Raw genomic sequence first — 20,928 nt, forward strand, 5'->3', positions numbered from 1 at the left:
TGTCTTTGATTAATTAGCAGCCCGTTAGGAGAGTGCCTGGCAAATCGGGCTATCGGTATCTGAAGTGTTAAACTAATTTAATTAGTTAAGGTGTCCAGCGGGAAGGGAAGGGTAGGAAGTTGATGAAACTTCAGTGTAAATAAGGGTTTGCTTTTGGGTGGGGGACTCAAGTTTTGTGCTTGTCATGGAGTAGTTTTTGGGAAATTGTTTAGAGATTAAATGGTGTGGAGAATGGTTTTGAAATGGGGGAGATTTTAGAACCATAGATGGCAGGGAAAGCTCTCTTAATCTAATGCCAGGAAAGAAGTCCGCGTAGGAGATTTGTTTGCCTAAGAACCTCTTTAATCTAAACGAAACATCTATAAGAAGACAGTATATGAAACCTTATAAGAATCGAATCTATCCGAATTATCATCCCAGAAAAGTCTTTTTTCAAAAGATTCTATCAGAGAAAAGGGTTCTTTAACCACTTTCTATAGGGGAGACACAAATAATTGAAGGATTAATTGTTTCCAACCATTAAAACTAAGAAATTTATCAACAACTCATTCTTTAGAACAATATTGATAATATTATTTCAATGAACTCCCCAAATCTTTGCCTCCTTTCTGTGAATTTCTGCTGATAATTCCATTTATTGAATTTTTAATCATCTTTATTTCCTTTGAACCTCTTATCTGTTATCCTCTTTTGGGCTTCTGCCTTTTCGCACAGAATTCTATTTTCGGAATGTGATAGAACAGATTAGCCTCCTCTCCATGAAGAGACCTCCCACACGGCTGGGGATTTCTTTCTATCCCCAATGGGGCTTCCTTTCTCTCTCACATTTCGAGTGTGGAGTGTGATTTGTGTGTATTCTTTTCCAAAGTACAGGATAGGATTCCTCTTGCAGTTTTCCATCAATGCAGACATCTGAGACATGGACTGCATATCAAACACGCACTCACAAAAGTCTCTTCTGGGTGTGTACTTGTGCATGTGTGTATTTAAATCGAAGGCACTTCATGAATGCCGATTCGATTGCAAAGAGTCCGAGTCCCGGAGTCGGAGTCCACTGAAAAATGCTTCACGGAAGTCGTAAATCGTCTCGAAGACATCGAAGCTGACCAAAAGACGTGAAAGTACTCACGAGGGGTATGGGGAGCTGTGTGCTGTGCTGCTTCTGTTTGGTGCAAATGTCAATAGTGTGAAGCGAGTGCTATTTATATGGAAATATCAAACGATTCCCCAGATAGATACGAGACTGTATTTATAGAGCCCAACCCGAATGAAAGGGAATCTTGTATCTGTTTATGGTTCAATAGCATTTGCCACTCATCTCTCTCTCTCGGCTTTCATCTTGACCGCCAACACACACACACACACACATGAGCCCATCAACAGCTGTCTGTCTGACAAACAATTCATCATGGAAAAAGTGCAGCCAACTATTAGAATGGAGGGAGGGGCAACTCCACTTAAGACAGCTCAAGAAATGCCACACATTTGTAGGATTCATGGAGAGGGGGCGTAAAGGGTGTGTGGGGAAACTGTTACAAAAATGTGTTTGCATATTTAGCATAAGGCCGACGATACTCCTCAAGTGGAAATCAAGGGCACAAAAAAACAAAAGAGAGAGAGAGAATCGATTTAAAATTGAATTTCTCCTCCACGCCGTACTCCTACCCCTACTCCTGCTTTCTCTTTCTTTCCTTTGTACTTTGAAGATTTGTTTATGTTAAAGTAATACCCCCAGACTTGTTTGTGATTATGTTGAACATATGATGACAAAAATCCAGAGAGCGAGGAGTGGAGAGTGGAGGGAATGGACCCCCGAACATGGACCAAACAGCAAAATGCAATTGAGACCAAACGGAAGCAAGCAAGCCACCAGCTTCTGGTCTCTGTTATTCTTTCTCTGCCTTGCTTTTTGCTTTGATTCAAGAAACTCTGAAACGCAAACCCAGCAAACCAAATGCTCACAAAAGATATCGCATGCGAGTCAAATGTGACAAAACGCTCGCACTCGCAGCCGCTTTTGATGGAAATTGGATAATTGTGTCTTATAGTTTTTGGCAATGAAAATTATCATTTATGATAGCCTTTTGAGACTTTTGCGATATCTTTTACGAGACTTTTGCAAGACTTTTGCGAGACAAATGCGAGACTTAACAAGAGACAAAACGCTCGCATTTGATAGAAATTGAAAGAAATAAAAATTCTTTTGTCTTTTAGTAATTGGCACTGAAAAATATCATTTATGATAGCCCGCAAATGATTCGTCTTGGGAGACTTTTGCGATATCTTTTACGAGACAAATGCGAGACTTAACAAGAGACAAAAAGCTCGCATTTGATAGAAATTGAAAGAAATATAAATTCTTTTGTCTTTTAGTAATTGGTACTGAAAAATATCATTTATGATAGCCCGCAAATGATTGTTCTTGGGAGACTTTTGCGATATCTTTTACGAGACTTTTGTGAGACTTTTGCGATATCTTTTACGAGACTTTTGCGATATCTTTTCCAAAGTCGTTTGGTAGTCGTTTTTGATATAAAATAAATCTTCTGTCGACACGTAGACACAAAGCCGAAGGCACATTGCCGGACCCACACGAAGCCTTGCTGCTTTTTTTTTGGATTTGAAAGCGCACTTTTCTATCGTAAAACTCTCGCTTGCGAGCTCGCTTTGTTGGTTTGCTGGGTGTATACTGTCGAGTCATATACATATCTATGTACACATGCAGTCATGCATATGGCACACTATCGTTTATTGTTTAAGGTACTTCCCGTAAGTTTTTCTTGTGGTTTCTCTGTTTTTGCTGGTACATATTTCTGTGGTTATTTCATTCATGTTTTTTTTTAGTGGCACATTTGTGTCTTTTGCTTTTTCTAAATATGCGTTCTGTGGCTCCATTCTGCTAAGAACAATAGTAGTTAATTGGGTTTCAGTGGGTCCCGCATGTCCCTGGTGTTTTGGGAGTACCTGCCAAGAAGTGTGGGTCCTACAGAAAGGGTTCTGAGGGTGTCTCTTCTTCTAGCTATAAACTGCAGCTGTTATCAAAGCCTTTATAGGGGTTTGTTTGGTGTTTTAGAGGGATAAGTGACCTTTTGGAGTCATCTGGAGACCTTCATCTTACGCTATTCATAAGTTTTACAGGTGCTTTTTATTATAGATTTATTGTAAAGACTTTTATGAATGCAAACTAATATTCTAGGGGGATTTTGAAAGATTTTGAGTTAATCTTTCGTAATCCCTTTCATTTTTTGAGGTACCTTCTCATCTTACAGGGTTCTCTGACAATCAGTAGCAGATTTTCACGCAATTTGAGACATTCATTGTCAAAGTTTCGTACTCGTATTTAAAGATGTGTATCTCTAAGAAATCTTTGAAAATATTGAGACATTTATGGTCAAAGCTTACCATAGATATTTATGTGTTCTCCCAGGGTTTCTGCACTGATGTGGATTGAATCCCGAGTCGACGGTTTATTAAGTTGTACTTTTATAAAGTATTTAAATGAATTAAAATTATGATTAACAATGTATTTTTATGTGCGTATAACTTTGGATTATGTGGATCAATTGCCTTCTGGGTGTGAAGCTCGCGAAACTCTGGCACCGACTGACTCTCGCTTTCGCTGACTTGACTCTTGATCTCTACACTTAACCCTAAAAACCTCCTGCTGTCGTGATTTTTCTCTCTCTCTCTCTGCTGCTCAAAAAGGGTCTTGTTCAGTACTGGCGGCCACTATAGAATTTAAAGGAACTCCCTGTTTAACTTTAACTTTCTACTGATAAAAATGCACAACAATTTCATTTGTTTCCTGCGTATCAGTCAGCTCCACAAACAATACTCAGATCTGTTTCTTTCTTATAATTATACACTCTTACTTTATGTTATCAGGAAATCGTGCCCTTGAAGGCCAAACAGAATGAGGCGATTGTAGCTCATCTCTCCTATATTTTAAATGTTACAAAGAACTAAAGCAATTGATATTGAAGGCGATCATCGTCTATAAAATTGTGTAAAATCATTATAAACTAGGCAAAAAAACACTCAATTGGGGGCAAAACCACAAATGATGGTATTTCCACTTGATAATTACTTGGATGCATTCCAGAAAGCCCCCACTTATGGAGTCGCCGCCGCAGCTGCAGCTGCCACTTCAACACTTCCCTAGCCACAGGGGCATGCAAATAATAAAGAAAGAGCGAAGTCTGGGAAAAGCAAACAAACATAAAGAACAATTACACCGAAGCTTATCGGCCAATTAAAGGCAAGGCGCGCGCTGCCGTCGAGGGGGCATAGAAATGCAAACACTTTTACCTCCGCATTCGATTGAATTCTACCTTATTTGCGGATCAGAAATGCCAAAGTTCCAAATGCTGCAGCTGCCTTTTCCAGTGCATTCTTCTTCGGTTCTTTGGAGTTCTGTTCTAATTGTTGAACAAAATGCATTGGGGCATGCAGTACGGTTGTTGCAGTTTTTTTTTTGTTTTTTATATGCAATTGAACGCACAGTTTTTCAATTGTTCGGCGACAATTTGCTGCCTTGTGGCATAATTTATGCAACATTTGTGGAGAGACACAGACCCGTACCCGGAGATGTGAAGCCTGACAGGCCTGCTGACAATTTGAATTAAGTGTAGTTAATGTTGACAAACGTTCCATCCAGCCATGGGAGAACAATGTTTCCCAGAGTTCATTGGGGACAACACCACCCCCCAGCTACCACCCACCCCTATGGCGCACCAACCCCTCTTCTAAGCGCTGAACATGGGTATGTATCCCCAAGTTGTGGAGCGGCGGCACTAGGCCGTCAAACATGATTGATGTGGGGATGGGGATGTGGATGCGGCATGGCATGGCATGGACTGCGGCGAGTGCGAGATTAAGATAATCGACATTTGTATCATATAATTTCCACATGTTCCAACATCATCCGCACATTTGTGGCAGGAGAATGCCAGAGAGCTGCGGGTTAAGAGAAGTATTAATAAAGTCCGTAAAGAGTGCGGCGGAAATGGCTGGCCTAACAAGATCTATGGGAATCTGTGAAATGTGGGAAAATATTTGGAAAATCCACCAAAAGATTGATTGATTCCTTCACGAGTTGATTCAGACTTTTACTCCTATTCCACCAGCTGCCTATTTGTCGGATGCTGTTTCGCTGTACAAAGGTTCTCATAAGCGAAAGGTTTACTCGGAGAAAATTACATCCATATTTAAAAGAAATATGCGGTCTTTACATAACAAGCATTAGGAGACTAAATAGAATTCACTTTGGCTAAAAAAACAATTATTTAAAAAAAATTGTTAAAAAAAATATTACAAAAAAATTATTAAAAATAAATTATTAAAAAAATTATAAAAAACATTATAAAAAAAATAAAATTAAAAAAAATATTAAAAAATAAATTTAATAAAAAATAAAAAAAAATTATTAAAAAAATAAAGTTAATAAAAAAATACAAATATAAAAAAGCAATACAAAATTAAATTTTTAAATTACTAAAAAAATATTAAACAAAATTTGTTTAAAAAAATTATTAAAAACTTTTAAAAAATAAAATTAATAGAAAATATAAATATAAAAAAGCAAAAAAAAATTAAGTACAATAAACAAAGTTATTACAAAATAAATACTGCCCATAATTAATCGCTTCAAAATAATTAAAATATATAAAATTTGCTGGAAATATATTTAAATTAAATATTTTCATATATTTATTTTAAATATAAAATAGTTTTTTAAATGAAATATTTTCATATCATTGTCCGAATGTAAGTGAAAACACTTTCTCTTTTAAAATTTCCCCACTCAGAGCCAATCTATTGGTGTACATTTTTAGGTCCGAGTGTAAATATTACAATTTCAGGGCTTTTTCTCTAGCTGCACTTTATATAGCGATACAAATCCTCGGTCCAACCCCCTCTTAAACGCTTCGATTAGTTCCATTTAATGTCGGATTTACCACCACTTAATTTAGTTATTGAAAAACCATAAACATTAGCCATATTTCACATTCAACACACGGCAAAACCAGAAGTAGGAACTACACCATGAATACCCCAGTGCTGTGTGCGATGATGGTCCTAATTTTACTGGAAGGATCTGCAGGCCATGGGCACAAGGAAGGCCGTTCGCTGGCGCAACCTCGAACAGACGGAGCAGCGGCCTGCGGTGAGAATGAGATCTACAGCTGTAGGGTCTGCTTTGAGCCGTCCTGCTATCAAATGCTCTACGACGACGAGCCCTGCCACGAGGGCTGTGTGATGGCCTGCAACTGCAAGCTGGGCTTCATACGCAAGAAGCTGGCATGCGTGGTCAAGGACGCCTGCTGTGTGGGCAATATTTGTAAGACTAGGAAGGAGATCGTCGTACGCGAGGCTTATATAAATGGTGTCGATCCCGACCGGAAGCTCTGGGCTGAGCCGCGAGATATAGTCGTTGAAGTTGCAATCGAACAGGGTCTAGTGGCATAAATAGAAATCGATATTTCCTTCCTGATTTGACACCTTTCGTGTGTTTTCGTGTTGTTTTTGTGCTTGTTTTTCGGGTCCACAAAACACCACACAAAAGGGGAAAAACCACAATGCAAAATGAAAAAAGAAAATCAATAGAAACAAAAGCGGCTTAAGGCCTGGTACGGGCCTCTGTGTCTCTATGGGGGTGGACCACAAACAATGGCCACGTACCACAACACTCACACAAGCAGAACACGCAGGACACACAGGACACTCAGGACACACAGGACATGAAGATCTTATCTGAGAAACAGGCAAAAGATACTTTCCTGCAAGACCTGCAAGACCTGAAATGTGTTAATAGAAATTAGGGGTTCTTTTGCTGCTTTCGGAGGACCGGAAATCACAGCGTGACTTGAATTTTAAAACTACATGTTTTTGAAGGTTTATATTTGTGTGTGTTTTTTTTTGTCAAAATCAAAGTTGTTAATTTTATTGAATATTTCCTACGTATGGCATACATAATTTTCTAAAAGAAAAAAGGAGAACCTAATCCATAGGAGGCGCCACAGTTCTTTGCGCCTCTCATGAATGTGAATGAGGATGAGTTTTATTCAATCGAAATAAGGTGGCTAGCTCTTTAAAGAACCCCCCCACATTTTTTCCATTCCAATTATTTTTCTGTGGCCTTTTCTCAACGGAAAAGAGCATTGACATTGCTGCTAAAATTCATTGGCAGACCATTGGTTGCCAATTTTAATTCTTTCTTTTTTTTCGTAGCTTCTTTCTTTAGTTGTTTTTTTTGAACCCGCATTCGTTTAGGCTCTCAAGTGACGACAAACGACTAAAAACTGAATGGCAAATGCCAGAACACAGGCCAGGCCACAGCCACAGTGACAGCCACAGTCATGCCACAGACACAGCCAGAGACAGAGTCCGGAGTCAGAGACCCAGGCCTCGTGGAGTCATCGTCACTCTTCGTTCCACTAAACTGCCTCAAATGCCGCGTGACGCATAGAAATTGTTTTAATCTCCTGCTGCCCCTCATTTCAATACTCTTTCAAGTGAAACGCAATGTTCGGAAAAAGAGTAGGGGAGTTCTTGGTAAAGAGCCTTTCATTCATCTATTTTTACAGCAGCAAAACTAATGGTTGATATTTGATATAATTGAGGCGAAAGATGGTATTAGTGATGATTTGAGATACAGCTTAGATATGGTAAATATTTCTGAAAAATTAACTAACAGTTACAGGGAGATTTGCTTTATTAATTTGCTTAAAATATTACCAAAAAATACTAAAAAATTTACTGTAAAAAAATTTTCTGAAATACACTGAAAATATTCCCGCGAAAATACTGTAAATATTCGTGAAATATACTTCAAATATTTCTAAAAAAATACTTAAAACATACTATAAATATCGCTGAAATATACTCCAAAGATTCCTAAAAAATATCCAAAATACACTACAAATATCCCTGAAATATACACCAAATGTTCCTGAAATTAACTGCGAATAACACTGAAATATTCTTGAAATATACTAAAAATATTCTGATAAATACTTAAAATATTCGCCAAATATTCTTACAAAATACTTAAAATATACTAAAAACATCGCTGAAATATACTCCATATATTATCGAAATATTCCTGTAATATACTTAAAATATTCCCGCGAAAATACTCATAATGTTCCTGAAATATACTTCAAATATTCTTCAAAAAGTCCTGCAATTTACTCAAAATATTCTTGAAATTTAACCCAATTATTACCAAAATATTCCTGAAATATACTAAAAAAAACTACCGAAATATATATCAAATATTTCTGAAATATACTCCAAATATTGTCAAAATATACTAAAATATACTCAATACATTCTTAAAACTCCAAATATTATCAAAAATATTGAAAAAATACTGAAGTATCTTAAAAAATTACAATTTCTCGTTAAAAAAAACTAATAAAATCTATATGTAATAAGTCATAAGTTTGGCATTGTTTTAAATAGAATAAACCACACATTCTTTTGTTATTTGACAAATATTTCTTAGGAATAGTAGATAATATAATTTCTATGTTATTTTAGAAGTCCTTCTCTGTCACTTTTCTGTTCTATGAAGTTCTTTCCGGGTTCGTAAATTGAATGCTTTCATCCAAACCTCCCAACAATTGTATCCACAGTTCCAAAGTGTATCTAAAGTTCGTTGCTCTTTTGGCCATCTCTCCCTCTCTCTCTGTCTCTCTCTCTGTCTCTCTGTCTCTCTTTTTAAGTTTTTTTTTTGTTGCATATATTTTGCATATTTTTTGTGCCTGCCGCCTGTCTGTCCCTCCTGCGGGGTCTTGACGCCTCGTTGGCCGCCCATTTGTCCAGTTTTCGTTGCCGTTTCGTCCGGGGTCTGTTCTGCATTTCCCCTTTGCCCCCCAGCCACTGCGCGACCGACACGCATTTAAGCACAGTCTGAATCGCATTCATATTCATGTGACAATTTGCATGAGATACAATGCAGGGGGCCCCCATAATAGAAGTTGCCATAGAAACAGCCATTTCTTTTAATTTATGTCACCATTTAAATGGCAAACAGAACAGAAAGGAGACACAATGCCAGCACAGAGAGAGAGAGAGAGAGAGATGGAATATCCCCAATAAACGTGGTTTTTGTTTGATTAAGAAACTAAAGATTTCCCTGCAAGACACTTGAGGCGTAGGCAAAGGCCATTTACCCGTAACTTTTCTAATAGCCCAAAAAACTTTCCTGAAATTGTATCTCTCTCTCTCGGCACCTTTACGGGTGCCCAAAAGATCGCCTATCAAAGCCCACACGTGTCACAGAGCAGCAGAGCACCAGAGCAATTCAATTAACCCATGCCGGCACAGTCAAGTGGTAATTTGCTTAGACAACACACCGACAGACCCCCCCCACACACTTGCCGCTTGAGGCACACTCAACCTTCTGTCTACATTTCACCTTTTCTTGAGCATAAAACTAATTTTGAGCGACTGAAACATTAAACACAATTTTCAGGGCACAAAGGCAAGTGTGAGGGGACCCTGCTCTATGGGGGGATGTGTGTGTTTGTAATCCCAAATGAGGCGAAAGCCCAATTTCGAAGGCAAATGGGGCTCACCTTATCAATATTCATAACTTTTTGTTCCATGGGAAATTACTTCTCGTATCGCATCTTTTTGGAGAGTTGTTGTGGCCGTAAAACAGATTTATGCCTTAAGTTTATCTACCAAGACTCCCCCGACGATTGATAAAATTTAACACAAATTGACTGGGGAGGGGAAGTCCTTTAATTTAACGCCACGCCCCCGCCCCGAAAAAGAACTTCAATCTGTGTGCCAGCAAAGAAGAAAACATTGAATCAGCATAAAATCTACATTATGAAAAGCTTTTGGGGCTGGCTTTTCCAACGCATCGAGTACGAAAATTTTATTAAAATTACCCTGCCCGGCCCGGCCCTGTACGTCGGCCTCGTCCTACCTGAAACGGTGATAAAATTAATAGCCTACGCCTGGTTTACGACAGCAGCCGCCGCCAACGCACAAAAAAAAAAAAAATAGAAAATTGCCTCGAAAAATGGTTCAAAAAGCTTTTATTCCGGCACCGAGGAGTGCGGATAATTTTTAGTCCTTTAGTCTTTTGGCGGGGGGGTTGCACCCCGCCACTGTGCCTTTGATTGTCATCACGAGGCTTCATTTCATGGCGTGGCAGACACGAAAATATTCCAAGTAATTTCCAAGCTAAAATATGTCCCACGAATAGCCCCCGAATGGATTGGAGGCCTAAACCAAGGACCATGGACCATGGACTATGGCATGTGGCTAATTTAGTTGGGCGCCGAAAAATGCTAACTGCTGGTTGCTCCATGGAAAAGAGATTGTATCCATTTTGGGTGGAAAGATTGGGCGTGGTTTAGGGGCTGTTTGGGGAGGCTGGAAAATGTAGATGCCTGGAAATTAAAGAGCAGAAAAAAGTTGGCTTTCATTTGCCTCGTTTTCCATTTAAATAATTTATTTTATTAATACAAATACAATTTATAAAACCCTTTTAAATAAATATAAATATTTAAAAATTAAATAAATCATTTTCTGTAAAACAAACGAAAGAAATCTCCCAAAACAGATCATCCTGTGAGCCCAAGCTTTTCCATTTTTAAATACAAATTTTTACTCCAATATTAAATACCAAAAAAATATAAAAAATGTAAACCACAAGCCACAAAAAAATTCCTCGCTGAACACAAGTATTTGTGTGCAAAAATTCAACCCCATTTACCAGCAATATTTATTCCTTTTCTTTTGGGGTATTTTTCATGGCAGCAATAAAAAATTCATCATTTTTGTTACAAGTCAGTGAATCCTCTCCCCAGCAGCAGCAGGAGGTGCAATCAAAATGGTTGGAAAAGCGGGAAAACCAATGGCAATTGACGCCAGGCCAGGGCTCCGTCCGCAAAAGTTTCCATTTTTAATAATTTCCATTAACTAAATACTCGCTGAGGCCTGCAGTTCACGATGGTTTGCCATGACCTCCATCTGGAGAGGAAAAATCCCCAAAAAATGCAAGGGAGAGAGGAGTTTTAGATGCCGAAGCTGTAAGATACCCTAGAAAATGGGGGATTTTTATAGAAGATCGAACTTCTTTGAATAATTGTTGGTTTATCTTTAATCTTTTTTAATCGATGATTATATAATACAGCTATATAATACAGTAATCCCCTGATCTCTGATGTTAGAACGGAATTTTTAGCTTCATTTTCTTGAGCTCTGTTCAAAAACACACAAGAGTTCTACCCACCATTAATGAATACTTAACCATAGCTCTATAATATAGTAAACAGATCTTATACGTTGAAATTTATAGAGTTTTCAAACCTTAAAGAAGCCCATAACCCAATGAAACTACAGAGCTTTCCATAGCAACAGAAAGACAGACAGAGGCACATTTCCATATCGATCAAGGGTTCCTTTTTGGCCAACAAAATCTGGGCCAAATCATAATTCCCCTCTCTCTTGAAAGGGTATCACAACTAGGAAAAAAAGATGAGCAAGGAATTGCGTAAGGAAATTTGCAGTTGTAGGAAATGCGGTGCATGCAGCGAGCGGCGTGCAACATGCGGGCTTGAGCCCAAAAGCCGGGCACCCTATGTGGGTCACAAATGTTTTTTGTGTGTGTGTGTATTGTTTGAGAGTGTGCCTGTGTGTGTGCGGGTTCGTGTTGAGAGCCAAAGTCAACATGCACTTGCACCACACGATATTACACATACGCCGCATTGTACGGCCACAGCAAAACGCCTGCTGACTGGCAGCCAGGCAGGACTCTCCTCACTCGCCAAAGCCCCATTACCCACAGAAGTATGTTTCGGGTGGAGGGAGGGGTTTTTTAACGCCTTGCACTCACCGACACCCACCCCACATTCAAGTGTTTGACTTTTCCTCATTCAAAGCTTCGGCTTTCCACTTTCTTTCCTCCTTCTTCCTCTTCGTTTTTGGTTAATTTTTTGTAGTTTATAAACTCGTATATTTTTTGGGGCCAGAGAGAGAGAGAGAGAGCGAGCGAGAATAAGGTGCAAGTGCAAGTAATTGTTATAATGGTCTCCGGGAATATTCATGTGCCGCATATTTGCTAGCACCTTTCTTCAATGCGGAACCATGCAGCACTTTCCTCCTCTTTCTCCCCTTGTCGTTTCGAGGCTTTCTGCTTCAATTAGCAGGCTGCCATAATTGTGGCTTACATCTCGCGTTTTTCTCGGCCTTTGGTGTGCAAATTTAACAAACAACGTGAAGCACGTGGAGGAGCAGGCATTAACAATAGCTAATTACCCGTCTCGTAAATTATGCAGTCGATAAATGTTTTTGGAAATCTGTTGCGGTAATCAATGTAAATGGACTCGGAAATGGGGCGTAGAATGCGATGAGAAAATGGAAGAAAGAGGGTAAGATATAAGGGGAAATAAAGAATTCATGGGTAGACCTTTTCGGAAGCAAATTGTTGTAATTTTATTATCAATAAGTCGATAATTCGATTTTAGATGAATAAGCGACAATAATGAATTGCCCAATAATCGATAAACTGATGCTAGAAAAGTCTACAAGTCAGTAATCGATAAACTGGGGATCCTTTAAACTCCAAAGCATTCTTCGATGACTTCAATAATAGATAAATCAATTATCGATAAACTTATGCTTGATACATTTGAAATTCAGTAATCGATAAATCAACAAAATCTTCATAAATCTCCTGATCAATATTCGATAGATAAATTATCGTTGATCGGTTAGTAGATAAATCATCGATAAATAGATAAATAATCGATACGAAGATAAACAAAATAATACAACTAATAAAACTAATCGATAAACCAATAATCCATAAACAGCCTTTAAATAAATATTCGATAGATAAATTATCGATAACTTGATAAATCGTTAATAAAGATGTATACTCTATAAATGAATAAATACTCGATAGATAAATAAATAATTGATAAAACTAATACAGCTAGTCGATTAATCAATAATAAATACTATAAGCTACAAATCAATATTCGATAGATCAATAATCAATAAATCGATAACTAAATAATAAAACTAATACAACTCACTAATCGATTAATCTAGAATATACACATAGTTATCCAAATCAGTATTCGATTACTCAAAAAATCGAAAAATAAATAATCAATTTATAAAAAATCAATCGATAAAAACGTTGTGAATAAAAAATCATATCGAAAATATAATTTGCCTAAGAATCGATGAAAATCGAAGTATTAATCAAACATACCTATTAAAAATCGATAGAAAATCCTTGAAACTATCGGTGCCACCTGCGCCCTCTCTAGGACGTTTAGGACAGAAAATATGTCCAATTGAGTACTGAGAAACAGAATCAGAAGCACAAATACTCGTAAATGTAACCAATAAGCAAATTATGCGCATATTTAATGATCAACAGATGTAATCAGAATATTGTGTTTACTACGAGGTACGGATCCACACGGATCCCCACGGATCCCCACGGATGCGTTCCATTAGACAAGGCATATTCAAATAGAAATAGATACAATTGGAATGGAATGGGATGCCCATTGAGAGTCTGTCCCCCCCGCCAGTCAAAGTGTTTCTTTTATTGTGGACATTGGCGCCAGCTTCCAAACAATATGGAAAGAAAACCGCCCAAACAAAAAACATAGCAGTACAATGGAAGGGGGAGGGTACACACAAAAATCAAGCATGCGAATTTATTTAATTTATGCTGGCGCCAAGGCTTACGGCCCAGAGACATTCATTAAAATCAAATATAAAAAAAAACGGCTAGAAGCAGCGAAAACCACAGTGGCAGTCGCCGTACAACAACAAAAACGTTGCCATAATCAGCGCGAGGATTGTGAAAATGTGTTAAGCATATGCAAAATGTCTCTGACGATAAAAACGTCACTCTGACCAGATGGACAGATGGTCGGACAGAAGGGGACACAGTGTCACAGAAAAACAAATAAGATAGGCAGTAGATTGGTATCCGAATGGTGGTGGGCTCTTTGGATACACTACGTGGCAGAGAGCATCGATGAAGATACAAAAGTGCTTGTTACGCGCTGATCCCAGGCAGAAACGACGAGCAAACGGCCGAGGGGCTCTGCTGCATCACGCGCCATCAAACCGATTGTTAGTGGCTGATGAATTAAGGAATATATATGCTCTTTAGGGGTGGATTTCCTTTCTGCTGTGACTTTTCTGAACAGTTGAAGAAAGTTCAGACATGCAGTGATTAAACATTTACTGGAATACCCTATATATAGCAGTTTTTAATGAAAATTTCTGCTAAATTAGGGATTTTTTACACTCTTTAGAGCGGGAAAGTCTTTGCCACTATTTAGTGCTAGAAAATCCTAGAGAAACACTCTTTAGTCTGTCATATTCCTCTTCTGAAACTCCCAGCACCCATTTTGGCAGTGTATAAATGGCAAAGCGGATAAGATAACTAAACAAAAAGCTGTCTGTCTGTTTGTCTGTCTGTCTGCCTATCATTAATTATATTTTGTATTACGTTTTTTTTTCTCCATTTTTTCTGATTGCAAATGATTATTTATCTCTGCGATATGCAGGCACTGATAAAATCCATCCATCCATCCATCCCATCCTCCCTCCACATGTGTGAGGTATAGAGCAACAGAATCGAATCGACGATGGGTGGGCGTGGGGTAGGGGAGGGGATATTCAGATGCGTTAAGAGGCTTGTTGAGTTTCGGTTTAGGTTTTGATATCTCTCGCCTGTTCTTCCACTGGCTGTTCTGCTGCTCTTCTGCTAATAAATCATTTCGTTTATGACCGCCGACGTTGTCGTTGAATTATTGGCGACAATGTGGCAGGCAGGCAGCTTCTTTTTTCTTCTTTTTTGTTCCAATGATGGCGCCGACACTCCCAGGGTCCCCTCCCTCCCCCTCTTGACAATGACGAAGGCAGAGCTAAGACTCTCTGTAGCTTTTGTATATATCTCTTCTATACATCATGTGTGTGTGTGTGAGGGGATTGGTTGGGGAGGGGGGAGAGCTTGAGTTAGGGGTTGGGGTGTTGGCTGCCTCATGACTTGGCATTTTTAGATACTTTTCAAGAGTGTAGCGGCATTCAATTAGGGAGTGTTCCGTCATACCATACCATCTTCAATGAGTTGCAGCTTAAGGGAATATTTTATGGCTAAAATATTAATAAAGTGATTTAATTGAATGGCAAAGGCCTGGGTTGGCTTCTGGAAAAGAAGATTGGGTTTATATTCTTAGCGAAAGATGTTTAAAGAATGTGCCATCTGTGGGGGATTTTCAGCGGAATTTTGCAGGATTTTAAACAGATCTTTATTCCATTTATTAATAGATATTTAAATTAAAATAAATATTTAGTGTTCTAACAAATCCCTTAAATTATTATTTATGCAAAATCCTTTCATATATGGAAGGGGTTCTGCTGTTGTTTTTAGACCTTTTACCACTTAACAGTTTTTTCCCCCCGACCCAAAATACTGCTAAATATATTTTCTAATTATGGTTCCCAAAAACAAAAGCGCTTTTGAACCCCTTTTGGCCACTTGACAGACACTGTGACCCGGAAAAACCGCCTAAATGAAAAGCGTAACGTAAGACCCGACCCGACCCGAACCCCTGGAAAAGAACTTTCCTTACCTTAAGCTTTTAAGTACTTGGAAAAGTTAGACAAAACCCTGGGCCTGGGGCTTGGGGCCTGGGGCTTGGGCCTGCAGGTGAAGGGACCCGCTGTACTGAAACTGAATTGAAATAAAACTAATTGCTAATTGAGGAGGGGCAATGGCGAGGGCTAATGGCCCAGACTGACGGCGACAGTTGTTGGCCATGTGATGTGTGTAGGATATGGTGGTAAGGGGGTAAGGGGGCAAGGGTCAGTCGGCTTAGACGGGGCACGTAATTACCATGTTCGGATAAAGCGGAAACAGTTTCCAACTTTGGACTACGTCTCTCTGTCTTTCCGTCTGTCTGTCCCTATTATTCATTATGTTTCTCTTCTCTCTCTCTGTCTTTCCTCTCTGGGGTTCCTCTTTTTGTCCTATTTCTTGTTTGGTTATTGTTTCGGCTTTCGGTTGTCCTACTTCATTCGTTCTGAGGCTGTTCTTTTTCTAGCTACCGACTTTTGTTATACCCTAGAAAAGAGAGTATTTAAAGGCGTTTTTCCACTATGAAAACCAACATTGGAGGTGGATAGATCCGTTGTTTCTATGGAAGTTAGTCCCTTTTTTCCTAGACCTTTTTCCAGGTCTTATTTTAATGTATTTTTTGGGATTTTCTAAGTATTTTCTTGGGTTCTTTATAATTCTTAGAAAGAATATCTGAACTATTGAGTACAGATTGCTCTAAAGTATAATATTATTTGACCTTATATTCTTATATATATATATATATATTTTTGAAAGAACATGTCAACTATTGAGTAATTAATTAATTAATAATTATTGAGTAAAACCTGGATTCTGATGGTTGAAAATGTTTTCTAGGTCTTGATATTTTTTGTATGTCCCATTTTTTTTTTTTTAACTATAGTTTTTCGATCCCTTGAACCATTGATGCATTTTCTATGATATTGAAATCTAGGCAATTAATTCTTACATTTTTTTTTGTTTTGGGAAGTTCCTTCCTAAAGAAACAGGGATTTTGTTGTGTGTTAACTATACTTCCAATTTGAAATCGATTAAAGAGAATTCTTTAAGGAAATGGGATTCACTGAAGTGCAGAGACCTGTCTTTTGCTGGTCAGAACATGTCAGGAACTCGGCATTCCTTCCATTAGAAGGGTATCCAATCCTTCGTTTACCCCCTTCCATATTCGTTTCTTGTTCTATTCGGATGTTGGTTTTTGTTTCTTGTAATTTAATTTTGCGGTCAGCCGACATGGCACAGGAAACACCGAAGACATAAAGTAGCTGGGGCTCCGACCTCTTATAGAGAGAGGGAGAGAGGGGCAGGAGCATCCCTTTCCTACAGCCGTAGCTGATCCTCCTGGAAAATGGCAAAAGTCACGCCACAGCCATTTTGCAGCTCCTCCCAGCTCGCAGCATTTCAGTGAAGTGCTTGCCACGTGTAGCGGCATCATTTTGCTTTTCCTTAACGCTTTTCCCTAACCTTTTCCTTCTGGTGGGTGGCTTTCGTGTCTTTGCGGGCCTTGGGGCGGGGCGGAGTCTGTGTGTGCGCCCTTTTGTGTACTTTGACACAATTTTCTTGCATTAATGGCATTTACCGCCCTGTTGGGGTTCAATCATTTTGATTGGAGCGCTTAAAAATACAATCGAAAGAGTTTTTCATGGAAATTTGATATTTTTTGAATAATTATAGGATAGGGTGTAGGATTTTTGATGGATTTATATGTGATTAATAGAGATTCTCTTGTTCCTCTATGAAACATTGATTCTGATAATTCGCAATGATTTTTGACTTTAAAGAATTTTCTTGAATATTGTAATATTTTTTTTTTAGAAAATTCTCATCTCCAAAAGAGCATCCAAGCTTCATCTAATATTTAACCCACTCTTTGCTGGGATATTGTAATTACGTTATAATTAAAGCCTGTCCCCAAAACAAAGCCTTCTTTCTGCTCGTCCTTTCTACCTCTTTGATGACTGACCCCAAAGCCTGGCTGATATTTCAAAATTTACTTTGTGGCGCCTCAACCCCCGAGCGGGGCCAACGTGTGGCAGCGTTTTGGCGCCTGTCTAAAAACAGACCCAAGCAGCCACAAAAAAAACATTGAGGCTGTCCTTCTTTGGGTCGCCGTGCCGCTCTATTTTTTTCCGAGCTACTTTTTCTATGCTCGCTTCTCCCTGGCTTTTCTTTGGGGGTTTTCCTTTAATCAGGTTGTGTGTCTGTGTGTGTGTGTAATAGGCTTTTGTGTTGGTTTCGGTTTACAGGCCTTCGGGGCAGGTCCATCTACTCGCAGAGAGCTGGCCAGCAGGGCAGCCGGACCTTTTTGGAATATGTTTTTTTATGTACTTTTAGCTTATATAAATAATACGATTTTCTAAATGGAAATTTGCTTTTCTTTTGCTTATTTTTACTAATTCCTGTACTTTTGTTTGTTTGGTTTTCTTTGCAGGTAAGCGGAAAATGTGACCCAATATGCTACATTTATAGGAAAAAATGATATGGGAGTGGGTAAGACTTGGAAAGACTTGGTTTCTGCTAAAAATATCCCTTAAAATACGACAATATTCGATAGAAATGTCGTAATATATAGAGATCTGTATTGTACATTCATATGGTTCGAAAAAACTGTTTGAATTCTTATACAATGTTTGTTGAAATTTGACTAATAATGTGCTTAAATGTATCCTAAATCTTATTAGAACTGCTTCCATAATGCTTCAAAGCGCACTTAACAGGTCTACCAGTTTTAATTATAATCGATTCATGATCAAATTTGATTGCCATTTCCATAAATGATCGTTAAGGATGCTGTAAAATGTTCTCAAATGTAGAATATTTCTTCTTAATTTTCTTTTCTAATAATGTAAACCTAAAAACCCTTATAACTTCTAAAAGTTCTCTTCATTTTATACTATTTCATTTTCTATTTATATGTATGTGTATTTATTATTTTATTCATTTTATATGCTTTTTTTTTAAATAAATTTTTTTATAATTTATATTTATTATTTTATTTATTTTATATATTATATATATTATTTTTCATTTTTTTTTTAATTTATATTTTATATCTATTTTTGTATTCATATTATATTTATTTTTTATTTCTTTATTTTGATTATTTTATTTTATATTTATTATTATTATATTGTATTTTATTTTATGTATTATTTTATATTTTTTATTATATTTATATTATTTTATTCGAATTTATTTTTATACTTTATCTATAGCTGGAGCTATTTCCCCTAAAATCCAGTAAATCTTCCATAAAACCCTTAGTACCTCATTCCCAAAATAAACAAAAAATCCCTTGTTTCCCTTTAATTTATTTTGGTAAATTCCTAAGCCCAGCTGGTTATCAACCAAAAACCCAATGAAATTTAATTACCATTTCCGCTAAATGGTCGCCCACTGCGCTCCTAAATGAGACAGAGACAAGCCCTAATTTAATTTTAGCCAGAGAGTGAAGGAGAGAGAGAGAGAGAGAGACGGACAAGTCACTAATAAAACAGACTTAAACGATGGCGACAGAGCCACGCTCTATCATGTGGCATTATGTCATTAAGCAAATCATAAAATCAATTACTCCGAGAATTGCATTTCATCTCAATGTTCATTGACTTGACAAATAGAATGTGTGTGTGTGTGTGTGTGTGTGTGTGTGGTGGCAAAGTTAAATATCACACACACTCCTGCCACATGCCACCCCACTGAAAGCACCCAGGACATTTGCCCAATTAGAGCATTAAACCTAATGCCAACACGATTGCAATTAATTACCAAAAGAAATTAAATTCCATGTTCAACACGTAAATGGAGAAGTTCTTTCTCTCACTCTCTCACTCTCTCCCTGATTCCTTCTCTCCTTTTACACATCCTGTCCAGTCGATGATATGCCCGATATGGCCAACGCCACCATTATGTGCGGTTATGCCCAGGCCCCTTCCCCCCCTAGCCGCCTCGCTAATGATGCCACATGGCGGCGGCGGCATCAGTTTTTGGTCCGTGGCCCCTGGATCCCATAGCCTGCACTTAACGTGTTCCGCGTTTTATGTCTTTTTCCTGCTTTTCCACGCGTTTTATCTAGAACGGCAGAGCGCAAAAAAAATGTTTTATATGAGGCTCTCAAAGGGGGTGGTAAAAGAGGGAGCAAAAGAGTGATCGAAGAGGGGTGCAAAGAGGGGTTCAAAGAGGGGTTCAAGGAGGGGTTCAAGGAGGGGTTCAAAGAGTGGTAGAAAAGGGAATGGAAGAGCAACTATCAGAGTGCTTGGCAGGTCCCGTAAAATCGACAATATGACATGACACTCTGACCACCCCACCACTCCATATGGCAGAGACAGCACCTCGCATGACAGTCAATTTTTTGTCGTCGGAAAGTAATTACGTGTGTGGTCATGGGTTGGCAATAAGGGGATGATTATTTTCATGTTTGTCATTCGAAACGATATCAGAAAGATACTTAAATACTCGTTACATATCGCGTATTGTTTGCCTTTGGCCTAAGATATGAGTTTTCCTGTAGTTATGTAAGGTTAATGGTAGCCAATTGGCTGTTTACCAAGAACATATAGTATTTAAGTCATTGGGAAATACCAGAGTATTATGAAAACTATCGGCAATGCTTTGAACAAAAGCCAGGTGTTCTTAGAGCCTGTCTGTTTGCATAAGAAGTAGTTGATTTCTGTCTAGGATTGAAAAGATATGTATACAAATTAGCTAAGAAATCATAAAAATATCTAAAAGTTATCGAAATTTGTAATCGATATAAAGCACAACTTTTATCGCTTTTCTTTTGGCAATAATTCGTATCACGGCCTACATTTTCCACCCCAATGATGCCTGAAATCGTAAAATATGCCCCAAGTTAATGCTTTTATATTTCGGATATCAAAATCGTTCATTACTGAGTAATAATCCCGCTCAGAAGTATCGATAACTGTGATATTGAATTCAGTTATCCCCATTGACCAACAGCCAGGCCCCTTTTGGCCACCTCAGCTTGGCTTTCGGCTACTAATTTGATTACTGTGATTATATTTAATAACAGCTAATTATAGTTTCGTGATTTCAAAGCTACAGTAGCATAATTTTGTGAAATTCTCACAGCCAGGCCAAGTGCTCGTTAGAGCCAGAAATGGGGCGCCCAGGAGCCAAACATTTGGCGTGTTCTGCCTTTGGCTTCTCTGACCGCCACGCAGGTCAAACCTCCTGTTAAAACCACACGGTGTTTGCTTTACTAAATTATAATACTACTCGACCTGGGCCACTCGCATGCCCAAAGCGAAATTTATTGGATAATTGAGCGG

The 20,928-nt window shown here is 38.2% G+C and overlaps 2 protein-coding genes across 3 annotated transcripts in view; both read left to right on the forward strand.

Moving 5' to 3' along the window:
• LOC108155945 (heparan-sulfate 6-O-sulfotransferase 2) overlaps positions 1–20,928 on the forward strand; it is a 104,324-nt gene that overhangs the window by 11,399 nt on the left and 71,997 nt on the right. The gene's annotated exons all lie outside the window — the stretch shown is intronic.
• LOC108155948 lies at positions 5,999–6,493 on the forward strand. Its single transcript, XM_017287112.1, has one exon. It carries the CDS (start codon positions 6,046–6,048, stop codon positions 6,466–6,468), a length of 423 nt encoding a protein of 140 aa, XP_017142601.1. The 5' UTR covers positions 5,999–6,045; the 3' UTR covers positions 6,469–6,493.

The sequence above is a fragment of the Drosophila miranda genome, chromosome 2 (genome assembly GCF_003369915.1).
Source record: "Drosophila miranda strain MSH22 chromosome 2, D.miranda_PacBio2.1, whole genome shotgun sequence".
NCBI classification, from domain to species: Eukaryota; Metazoa; Arthropoda; class Insecta; order Diptera; family Drosophilidae; genus Drosophila; species Drosophila miranda.

What these genes read in the sequence shown, in the direction of transcription:
- LOC108155948 (XM_017287112.1), top strand. Translation starts at nt 6,046, where the DNA reads ATGAATACCCCAGTGCTGTGTGCGATGATGGTCCTAATTTTACTGGAA.